The sequence below is a fragment of the Corticium candelabrum genome, chromosome 13, assembly GCF_963422355.1.
Source record: "Corticium candelabrum chromosome 13, ooCorCand1.1, whole genome shotgun sequence".
Lineage (NCBI taxonomy): Eukaryota > Metazoa > Porifera > Homoscleromorpha > Homosclerophorida > Plakinidae > Corticium > Corticium candelabrum.
Window position 1 is genome coordinate 1,347,501 of NC_085097.1, and position 12,500 is coordinate 1,360,000.

General features: G+C 41.3%; 1 protein-coding gene across 1 annotated transcript in view; it reads right to left on the reverse strand.

The window, feature by feature from the left end:
* Positions 1 to 3,888: 3,888 nt before the first annotated feature.
* The window catches only part of LOC134188829 (roundabout homolog 1-like), a 13,541-nt gene continuing 4,929 nt past the window's right edge, over positions 3,889 to 12,500 (reverse strand). The window contains exons 7-9 of the mRNA XM_062657032.1: positions 4,856 to 5,101; positions 4,517 to 4,798; positions 3,889 to 4,459 (exon numbers count right to left, since the gene is read on the reverse strand). Of these exons, the coding sequence (XP_062513016.1) occupies positions 4,074 to 4,459; positions 4,517 to 4,798; positions 4,856 to 5,101 (914 nt within the window). The 3' untranslated portion in view covers positions 3,889 to 4,073. The remainder of the gene's footprint in view (positions 4,460 to 4,516; positions 4,799 to 4,855; positions 5,102 to 12,500) is intronic.

The window sequence follows — 12,500 nt, forward strand, 5'->3', positions numbered from 1 at the left end:
AATTTTCCTGATGCTTGGATGAGGAGGTTTCTTTTAAAGATTGTGGATGTCGACCTGAGCGTTTGAAATCGAGAGGATTTACCAAATCTTGTTTGCTTACAGTGTCAATTGAACGATTTAATATTTTATTATTAGGTGACCTTTCATTACGGGGAGGAGGAGGCCGAGAGTCTCCAGGTCTTGGTCTTTGTCTGCCTTCTCCGCCACCAATCGGTCTTCTGGGATCAGATGAGAATGGTCTTGGTCGTAATCCGCCAGGTCGTGTTGGCCGTATGTTGTCGTCACGAGATCGGTTTCTAGTGCCCTGCAAAAATGTTAGAAATAGAAGTGTTCTCTAGAGCTTGCAGTTCTATTCTAAGAGAACGGAAACGCATATATTTCTTACCTGTGGAAAAGGAGGAAGAAGAGAAGAAGCAAGACGAGGAGGAAGAGGAGGAGGTGGAGGAGAAGGAAATGGTGGCAGATGATGATTTTGCTCATTACCATTCTTTGTTGTTGTGACACGTTTTGTTCGGGTACGTTCATAACACAGTAATGATAGCCTTGCTTGTTGGATTTTCCTGGACGGCAAACTAAACCGGACGCGCATATAGGACATTTTTGTTTGCCTTCAGGATTACAGAAGTCATTTTCTATAGTGCCCATTGGATAACACACAGACTTTGTCACATTTTCATAGTTAGTTCTGGATATGCAGCATTCGTCTCGGTTAGCACATGGCTGAGAGTCTTTGGGATTACACTGAGCAAACAGACAGAGTTCATCAGGTGTAACAACGTGAGCGAAACTAGACAACACCTCAACTCTTTTGTTTGTTTGACTGGACACTGAATATGTCAGAGTAACAAGGAGTCCGACAAGCAACAGTTGCTTCATTCTCAACTCAAAACACACAAGGTACGAATGCACAGAGGATTTTCAAGTAATAATTGCTTTGTGTGACTGTATCTCTATTGTTCGAGTCGATCAACCAATCAGCTGACTGATGGTCACATGGATGATCGAAGCATGATTGCGTGTTGCTGACCAGCCTGGAGAGTGTAACAATTTCATATAATGTATACAAATTTACTAATTATTATTCAATGATTTGCGTGAATGAATGTTGGAATAGTTTTCGTATTAACATCTAGATAAACTAAAGACAATGAATCATTTTTTTGATCGATAGAGATTGATCTATATGTTAGACATCTATTCACAAATTGATCAGTATATATACTGTCAGGGATTTAAGGGCTATACATAGGCACCTCCCCGCCTACAGTCCTGTCGGGAGAGAGTCAAATTTCTCAGCATCTGTACACGGTTAGCAGAACGAGCTACATGTATGGCGTTCATTCGGCGACCTGCCTAGGTACTCTACCTTGCATGCAACGAAAGCCAAGCCACTCCTCACATCCTGTGGTGTCGTGTGTCAAAAACTCAATTATATAATGCGCCGATGCAACATAACCGAACGTGTGATCACACTCTCGACACACAGCAGGCAAGTCGATCACTAAAGTGTCAGTAGAGTGTAAAAAAGTAACGCCTTCCGAATGAGGCTGACGTAGCTAATTGGCATACGCCTTCGACTGACCAATGGCCTAGCTAAAATTTGAATGGGGTCGAATGATATGTTACGTTGCATTTTGTCGCAGATTGTTGACCATGAACACCCGGCGAGTATAGAGTGCGAGCCAGTCGAAATCGCTCCCATCCCGCACTGTTGACGCTCTGATCCGTCTATTCGTCCGGCCGTCCTGCGTGCGTACGGAGGTCGGACGTATCGCAATTTTAGATAGATGCTTTGGTTAGTGTACATGTATCTAGGTTGAACGAGTTTAATTAATGAACATGTGCTAAGCTTAGCAATAGTTGTACTGTTGTATATTACTTGAACAATGACAAATCTTTTCGCAACCGTTTATCAATACGAATTTAACAGGCGGCACAATTCATTACTGTAAGCCTACTAATTTACTGCTGCTATAGTCCTAATAAGCCAACGAGCTGGTGTAGGAATTTTTACATTCATTGCGTCTACTAGTTACTAGCTGCATTATTATGTATGTATGTAGACATTGCAGGATATATTACGCAGCTCATCTCTTTTCTGTTCAAATTTTATTCAACATATACCACTGCAGTGGCGGATCCAGACTCTGACTATAAAGAAGTGGCACAAAGCTGATGTGACGTCATCCCAAAAGCCATAGTAGATATTTACTAGAAACACATTGCAAAAGCAAGAGCAATATATCCCACAGAATCTACAGATTGTCACTCTACTTTACCAGCGCAGTCAGCTGTTACAGTTAGCCTCATTTTTCTGGAAATTTTTGAGCAAACATGTTTCTACTGGTCTTGACACCCTAGAAGATTGCTCTGAGGGGTGGCACAAGTAACTAGTGCCCATGCCTGGATCCGCCACTGCGTGACTGGTGTCCGATATCATCAAATTCATTGTTGTGTGTGTATGTCGTTTTAGCGATTTGTTTGTATTTATAATTGATTTGCATCAAAACTAACTAAATCTACAAGAAACTAAAAGTAAAGGTTCAGCGATTAAATAGGCCTATTGTGATTTACAATACTTGATAATATAATTAATTGAAGTCTGACTGTCACTCTAGCATTTAAGAAAGATTGCACTATTGCCAACTTTCAAGTTATTAGTTACAGATACTGACAGTTCGTGCTGAAATGTCACAACAGAGTAACATTTGAAGATGTCTGAAATGATACGAAGAATGTGATTTGTTAGATGTTTTCGCTACATCCAGATTTCACTACCTTGATAATAGAAAGTCCTTAGCAAATTTCTTTAGTTAAAAGGAAACGATTATAGATCCGTTAAATTTGTTAGCTTGGTAGTTATATCTAATTTCTAAAACTGAGACTTAATATAGACGTACAGAAGAAATTAAGAAAATATTTGGAATAAATACTATTAGATCGTATCGTCATTGAAATGATTCGTCTAGGATAGGTCTATATCACGTTGTATAATGACAAACGATGTAGTTGGTGTTAAAATTGAAACTCTGTCATATATGGTCAATTAATGGTTCTCACCTCTGCAGAATACAGACGATGTGAGCGTAGCTCGCCGCCTAAACCATGGTTCGGTTTACATTGGTTCAATTGCATTCGTGAAACAGGCGCACGATATGATCGTGACCATTCTGTGCGACCAATCTAATCGACGATGGCCATAGCTTTCAACTTTCATAGGCACACGAGGCGTTCGAGACCTCCATCTAGACGCAGCCATGATCATGGCCTCGTCTAGATCAATCGTGTCGCTTTGATGGCGGATTCTATCCCAAAGACCTTTTGGATATACGTATAATAGGAAACGTTTTGATCGCTTCAAAGTGGTATGTATAGAATAGAGCACTACTACAGCTGAAAGCGTTTGCAAAGACGTCTGGTATACTACCAATGCCATCTCCTAGGTCTCTAGATAGTGCGTCCTAATAGGACACAATCTATCAAACGACGGTTTCCTGTATACACCGTCTTTTGACCCATGTATTTTGGAGCAATCTTTTTCCATGTTTTCTAGATTGAAGAAAAAGACTATGTGTATGGGTTTTTAAAATGTTTGTAGACTTTCTGAAATGCATGAAGTTGTGTGTGCAGAATTTGAGCGATTCTATCTAGCATTTTTATCATGTTGAGCGATGAGCAGGGGCGCTCGTGCCACACTATGAGATAACGCAATAATTACCATGCATGAGGGTAACGATCATTTATCACTATAAATCGGAAAGCCTAGAGCGTGTAATTGAGCTGTCAAAAGTACGGATTAATTAAAAAAGTGATCTTGTATAGCTATACTACGTTTGGTAAACGGCAAATTTCAACTTCGAGCGTTCGTTCTATTTTCGTGTTTTAATTTTTGATTGTCGATTCATCGCGTTTGTGTGTAATTGGTACAATGTAATACAATGACTACTACTAAAGTGTAATTTGATAATGCGCTGCACACACGAAACGTTAGGATACAAGAAAATCAGGTTTCGGACAAAAGTATAGTAGCACACAGTTCAATTGAAAGACAATGTTTTAGAGCTGGTCGGTTTCTATGTTTTAATGCATACAATTCCTGCAAAGTAGCTTGTTGAAGAACTCGTTTGGATCGGGTATTCGTCGTAATTTTCAGAGTATTTATGGGCATTTGTAGAAGCTGAATCACGAAATCTGAAATAATATCTCGTACCTCCTGCAAAATTGTTCGAACTCCAACCGCACTGTCCGCTGTATACATACTTGTATGTTCTCTTGTCGTTTTTAAATATGTTTCTTCCCTCTTCAGTACATGCCCAATAATAGCCTTTTGGGCATTGATAGAATTTAGATTTATTCCACGTAGTTGACCATGAGACAGCATAATAAACTGATGCATTGTAAGTAGACTGCCGAAATCCTCCACAATAGTCAAAAGGCAACATCCAATTTGTGCTCGAGTCTGTTAAATAGACATTAGTAATATCAACCTGACAAGTCAAGTGATTATATGAAATACCTGTTACTCTCACTTGTACACTTGCTGAAATCCGTTTGTTGCCAGCAGAGCAAATGTATTTAGCACTGTCCCAGGCAGTTGCTCGTCGTATAACTAAAGACCCATTTGACAGAGAAGTCCACCTGGACGACTCTGCATTGCACTGTCCATGTAAGAATGTCCATTCTGTAAACGTAGGTATATGAGGTGCAATTTCAGCAGTGCAGTTGATGACTATAGTGTCAGAAACAGAAGCTTCAACAAAAACCGGAGGTCGTTGAACAAACTTGATATCTGCAACAACTATGACAAACGTACCTACTATACGTTCTGGTATAAAAGACGAGAAGTTTTCCTTACTTATTATTGTGGTTTTTATGTCTTGTCCTAAGTAATTGACAGCATGGCAACTATATCGCCCGCCGTCTTGCTTAGACATGTTCTTTAGAAGTAGTATTTTTTGGGGTTTACGTATGAGTCGAACATGTCCCTTTGTCCAATAGACGTTCGGCAAAGGTGGCCCGGCACCAGAACATTCCAGGCTTACAGTTTCACCTGGCCAGAAAACCATGACGCTAGATATAACACTTGTTACACGAGCGGCAGCTGTAAAAGAGAGCAGCAAAAGCTATGAGAAGAGTATATATTGTACAAAGAATGATTCTAACAACGATATCACACGTCACTAGCGCCAATATAATGGACAATTACTTTTGAACAAAATAGATTATTTGCTATAATACTAATAGAATGTAGAAATGAGTAATTACGATGTGAAAATACCTAAAGAGAAGCTCAAGGAGCATAGATCTGCGCCGGCTGTCAAGTAAGAATTGATCTCTTTCCATATTTACAAGTTTGATGTCCCAAATCAAAAATGATTCCTGGAGCCATCTTATATATATATATATATATATATATATATATATATATATAGGGGTATTGTATAGTAATAGGAAACCCCCGCGTACGCCACTGGCCCGCTACCCCTAGAATGGGAACGAAGTCAAAGAACTAAAACTAGACGATTTTAGTAAGAAGAACACCTGTAAACAGTATATCCGCTTTGGCTCGGCAACCATCGTTTGCACAGAGTACATTGGACTGCGCCTCGCTGTTGGTGGATCGGTTTCTGACGTTTTGCACTACACTTGTGACTGCCTGGTAGGAGAAGACGTAAGGATAAGTGTGGTGTATTGAGACTAATTAGTAGGAGGAGTTATTAATATGAATTGAGAAAGACTTGTATTGGTTGCTAGAGATTAGAAGAGCCTAGTAGCGCTAGTGCCTAGTTTGTCTGTGCGTAGAGTTATTGTAAGGAAATACAAAACCAGTGCTAAACCTCGTGTACATACGTAACAACTGGCGACGAGGATGCTAGCCATATGCTGGGAAGAGTAGAAGAATGTGAGCCCGACAAGACGAAATACAAAGAATGGTTAGATCAGTACCTGAAGGCAAATGGTCTTGCAGGTAATGGTGACGGTGTGGAAGAGAAGAGAGTGGCAGTATTCCTTGCTATTATTGGCAGCAGAGCGTACAGGCTTTTCCATAGCCTGACAGCTCCTAAATTACCAGCAACGAAACTTACGGTAAACTAGCGAGAATGTTGTCCGACCAGCTAGCTCCCAAGCCATTGGCGATTGCGGAGAAGTTCGAGTTCAGGAAAAAGAAAGAGAAAGTGTTGTAGAGTTCACGTCAGAGCTGAGACGTCTCGCAGAGCATTGTGAATTTGGCGAGAAATTAGAGGAACAGCTAACGGATCAGCTAATGTCGAGATTACGGAATGCTGCAACACAGAAGAAGCTTCTGTCAGAACACAATCTCAAGGAAAGCTATGGAAATTGCCAAAGCTATGGAGATAGCGAAAACGGAAACTGGTCACCTGCGAGGCGCGATGACAGAGCGCAAGGATGACAACCAAAGTAGGTAGTGGCGCCGTGGACGTGGTACGTTACAGAGCAAGGATGAAGAGATATCTACAGAAGTTCAGAAGACCTCCAGAGATTCCAAGAATGCATCATGTCATCGATGCGGAAAGAAAGGTCATGCAGGGCAGGAATGTTGGCATCGTGACAAAGACTGCAGAAGGTGCGGCAAACGTGGTCATATCGCTCGAGTTTGCAAGACTCCTGTGCCAGGCCAGAGCAACGGAAGGTTACAACCTGTGAAAACAAACCGAGTGGAACTGCCGTCGTATGTTGACAGTGAAGAGTATGACGTGCATACAATTAGAACGTACGCGGGACCAAGCCTAACCGTACACATGCAAGTGGACGGAGTCATTCTTCCTATGGAATTGGATACTGGCGCAGCGGTATCAATTGTCTCTCATGCAATATGGCAGACATTTTTTGATAAGCCATTTAAGAAATCAGATTTTTTGCTTACAACCTACTCCAATGAAAAAATCAACGTGATTGGCCAGACCATGGTGCAAGTAAAATATGATGGTCAAGAGGAAACCTTGCCTTTGATTGTAGTAGCAGGAAATGGTCCAGCTTTATTTGGCAGGAATTGACTGGAGAAAATCCAAATAGCCTGGAAAAGCTTGAAATACAGGGAGTAGTCAAAGACACACGAACAGTGGAGAAAGCAGTGGCGACGGAACTGGGGGGGCCGTGGGGGCACGTGCCCCCACAAAATGCTCTCCGTTATCCATGTCATCTTGGCTGGTCAAGCTATTTTGGTAAAATCTAAGTATGTTTTATGTTGCTTAGTATTCCTAGGCATAGAGTTAGCAGTGTTCTTGGATTTCTATGGCCTGACAAACCGTTGTGCCCCCCCACTCAGCAGAGGCTTCCTTCGCCTATGGAAAGGTTCAACCTGATCAAGAAGTATGAGGAACTGTTTCAGCCAGGGGTTGAAACTTTGAAAGGGTATAAAGTAAAGCTTTCCCTGAAGCAGGGAGCGGTGCCTAAGTTCTTCAAGTCACGGAGTGTACCCCATGCAATGAAAACGACTATTGAAAAGAAACTCGATCTATTGGGAACTGAAAGAGTATTGGAAAAAATATCATGCAGTAAATACGCATCATCCATAGTGGCTGTTCCAAAATCAGACGGCTCAGTAAGGATTTTTGTGGAGACTACAGAGTGTCAATAATTCCTAGTATGTACGTGGATCAATATCCATTACCGAAGCCTGAGGAGATGTTTGCAGAAATCTCAGGGAAGAGAAATTTACAAAACTAGATCTGGTCCAAGCTTACCAACAGGTCTTGTTGGAAGAAGAATCAAAATCTTTTTTTGTTGTTGTGGGAATACACATCGAGGATTGTACCGGTATACAAGACTACTCTTTGGAGTGGCCAGGGCCCCAGCAGTGTTTTGCTGCACATTATGGAACATGTGTTGCAAGGAATCCTAGAGCTGTTTGTTATCTGGACGACATCCTCATCTCAGAGAAGGATGATCAACAGCATTCGACTAATTTGGAAGCAGTTCTAAAGCGATTGCAAGATTTTGGTCTGAGATTGAAACGAAACAAGTGTCAGTGGATACAGAGTAAAGTGGAATATTTGGGTTATTGCATACAAGCACAAGGACTCAGTACCGCCCCTCAGAAAATCTAAGCAATCAAGGAAGCACCAGTACCACGAAATGTACAAGGACTGAAGTCGTTCTTGGTACTGGTAAACTATTACGGTCGTTTCTTGAAGAATCTTTCAATAAATTGTAGACCACTGAACCGACTGCTAGGGAAGAGTCAACCATGGAAATGGAGCAAGGAGTGCAAGGAGTGCAAGGAGTGCAAGGAAGCCTTTCACAAGTTGAAGGAACAACTTGTTTTAGCTCAAGTACTATTTCACTACAACACTGAGTTACCGTTACGGGCTAGCATACGATGCTTCAGCATATGGAATTGGAGCAGTTTTATCACATACTATGCCTGATGGAAGTAAACGTCCTATGGCTTATGGCTCAAGAACCGTGAGTAAAGCAGAGCAACATTAGAGCCAAATAGAGAAAGAAGCACTTAGCCTAATGTTTGGTGTGAAAATGTTTTACCAATTTCTCTATGGAAGACCATTCACTATGGTTACAGACCACAAGCCCCTGACTACCATCTTTGGATCAAAGAAGAGAATACCGACTGTAACCGCAGCTAGATCGCAAAGATGAGCAATAGTACTCATGACATATCAATACCAAATCGAGTTTTGATTCACGAACCAACACAGCAATGCAGATGGATTATCAAGCTTGGAAGAGAGTCACGCTGACAAGAACAGTTTAGCTCAAGCAAGCAAGGTCAATTTAGTGCAAAGGGTCTCAATATCAATAACCAATGCTGATTTTGAGGCAAGCTACCAGAAAGGACCCACTATTGTCCAAAGTATAGTACACTTTACATGAATGGCCAGCTATAGCTGACGAAGAATTACGACCATATTTCGCAAGGAGATCGGAGCTCACCGTAGAAGATGAGTGCTTTTTATGGGGAATTCGAGTAATCATTCCACAGAAATTTCAAGTTCAGTTACTCAAGGAATTACATATCAGTCATCTGGAAATAGTCAAAATGAAAGCATTATCACGGAGACATATTTGGTGGCCTGGAATAGATAGGGGCATAGAAGAAGTCGCAAAGAGATGTAGTGCATGTTAAAGATTGAGCAAAGACCCAGGAATGGTTACTTTACATCCTTGGGTGTGGCCAGATACCCCATTCCAAAAGATCCATGTGGATTTCGCAGGACCATTCCTAGAGAAGTTTTTCCTTGTGGTGGATGCATATTTGAAATGACTGAAGATCATACCGATGTCTAGAACCACAAACCGAGGCTACGATTCAAGCACTCCGAGATCTTTTGCTAGATATGCATGAAATCCCCGAAATCTTAGTGTCTGACAACGGACCACAATTTAAATCAGTTGAATTTAAGGAATTTTTAATAAGGATGGGATGAAGCATCTGGGGCGCGTTTTTATTCTCTTCTGCCTCTTCTGGAAGAGTCTTCCACCTCTTCCGGAAGAGTTGTCTGGAAGAGTAGGCGGAGACAGAAGAGGTTCGAATACATAAACGATATGGAAGATGTGGCGCATGCGCTCGTGTCAATTTACGATTTTCGTGTCAAACTGGCAGGAGTGGTAGCAGAAGTGATGTTGATGCTTCTTTCTGATGACAAAATGAGATTTTTTCATTTGGAGAGCTTGAAGAAGTTGTGGCCCCTTAGTGGGTGAAGAGCGCGTAGCCAGGACTCGCATACTTGGGTATGTTGAAAGCAGTTGATAACGCAGAATTTGCAAAGTTGAATGTCATAATACGCGTTACGGCCTACTAACAAATTCCCAGCGGGATGTCACGTGTCTGCAACCCAAACTACGCACGCGCTAACTAAACGACAACGAAAAACACAGCAGAGTTTATTCCTTCACTTCTCGATCTCTTCTCTTCCAGCTCTTCTGCTTCTTCTTCTGGAAGAGGCGGAAGAGTCTTCCGACACCTCTGATCACTCTTCTGACACCTCCTCCAAAAATAAGAAACGAAGCAGAATCTTTTCCGTCTTTTCAGAAGAGGCAGAAGAGAATAAAGAAACGCGCCCCTGAAGTCGGCGCCCTATCACCCAAAGTCAAATGGTGAGATGGAGAGGTGTGTCCAAACATTTATAAGCGCAATGAAGGCCATGAGCAAAGAGCCAGGGAAGGTCAAGAAAAAACTAGCAACCTTTCCATTTCAGTATAGAACACACCCACTCTACAACTGGAGCACTACCAATCGAGCTATTCTGAGAAGAAGAGTACGTTCAAGGTTGAGCATGTTACAACCCACTTTAGCTAGCAGCATAAAAGGAAAGCAACTTAGGCAGCAAAAGCAAGCACTCCAAAGCAAAAGAGATTTTGACGTTGGAGAGAAAGTTTGGCTAAGAGATTATCGAGGAACAGATAAATGGGTAGATGAAACGGTTATCGAAAACCAGGAGCTGTCGATTACCACATTCAAAGCAGAGAGGGAGTTGTACACAGACATGCTGATTAACTGAAAGAGATGATAGACCTACGACCACGGGTCCAGATATTTCAGTGGACCGCTCAGAAAAAGACCAACCCTCACCTATAGAATCAGAAGATAGAGAGAATCCGATTCGCCAAGCCGAGGTTACACCACCGATGACAAGGAGAAATCTGGCTTGGAATAGATGTCCTCCCTAACGTTTAGATTTGTAGACATTGTTACAAGGTAGTAGTAACAATATGGAAAGGTGTGATGTATTGAGACTAATTAGTAGGAGGAGTTATTAATATAGATTGAGTTACTACTAAAGATTTGTATTAGTTGTTAGACATCAGAAGAGCTGTAGCGAGACTAGTAGAGCTAGTGCCTAGTTTGTCTGTGCGTATAGAGCTATTGTAAGGAAATACAATACCAGTGCTGAACCACGTGTACATACGTAACAATAAGCACTATTGACATTGTGTATTATAGGTTGTTCTGATCTTGCCGACTCGATTAGAAGCTGTACAGTAAGAATTACGCCACGCAGTTTTGGAAGTGTTTGCTAAATCAAACCATTTGTTCTCAGGAGTCCCCAATTCTTCAGGTCTCTCCAAAGACGTGTTTCCGTCTCTTTCTTGGCCCACCCTGCAGCCGCTGTCGAGACAGCCAACTAAGAAAGCATAAATATTTTTGGGAACCGTTGATTTGGCATTCGGACAAGATGACCAAGTCACTCTAACGGCGTTTAATCACCTTTTGCGTTATAGCTTTAGGGTCTCCCCGCCGCTGTCTGATTATCTTCAATGATAGATACCTGGACCATTGCTCTCTGGCAGAGATTCCAACTGCATTTGTATATATGCATCTATTATGAATTGTATTCAGCTTCTGTAGATGACACTTATGAGGAAGCCAAGCTTCTGATCCAGATACAGGAGTATAGCCAATATATACACAAACTTGTTAGACAAGCCGTTTGTTTTAGCAGTCAGATTTTGGTCAACAGAAACGGCTTTGCGCAAAAGCTCCAAAAACTTTAGATGTTTGTGCAGTTCTTTTCTTCACTTCAAGTTCTAACCTCCCAGATATGAAGAGATGGTAGAACCAAAAATTAAGATATTGAAACTTTTTACCAACTCAATCATGCTGTTGTCCAAGAGGATGGGCATTCTGTTATCATCACTAACGTCAAGAGACCGGTCACCATTGGTTTAGTTGTAGCGATGTTGACTCCACACACACGAGTGTTCACAGTTACATATGCATGTACGGACAAAGGCACGCATTCACGACCACACGAGCGCAAGTGTGTGCAGTTGCTTGTAATAGCACCTGCATTGTAGTCTAGGATGCACACGTCAAACATTGAATACCACAATTAAATCAGTTATTTGTATACAGTTTCAAAACGTAAGCTTTCTGAATATTTTTTGAACCTAGAATTAGCATATTCATAAATAATGGGCACGGCTAGATTTGCAACAAAGCTCATTTTAGGGTAAGTGACCTATATTCAGGTCTAAGAAATAATTGTACCGTATTTCCTTGAATAGTAACACGTGGGTTACTATTTTTAGTTGATCAAAACCACTGGTTAATATTCAAGCAGTGTTACTATTAAATCGATAATGGGTTTTACTGTTTTTTCAATGTCTGCTATATAGCTTATTATGTTGAAATAAAGAGTTAGCTATGCAAGTATTGGAGGAACAACACATTCTTGTGCCCATGCAAAACTGTTAAGCTACGGTAACTCTTAATCAGTTACCAATGGTTTATTCAGAGCCCCCTCATCGTGCATCAAAAACCACAATGTACTCATCGTCATGATCATTGTCTTCATCCTTTCTGACTGTGTCTCTTCGCTAATGTCGTCATTCTCCAACATCCATGCATAAGTTATTAATCGAGCACGACTTAACTGCTATTTTTCTAACTGATTAGATCCACGCCGCTTACTAATTGAGCAGGATTACTAATCGAACACTCGTTACTATTCTAGGAAATACGGTATGTATATTCTATTTATTTGTCTAGTGGCAAAAATGTAAGTATTTATGCTGGT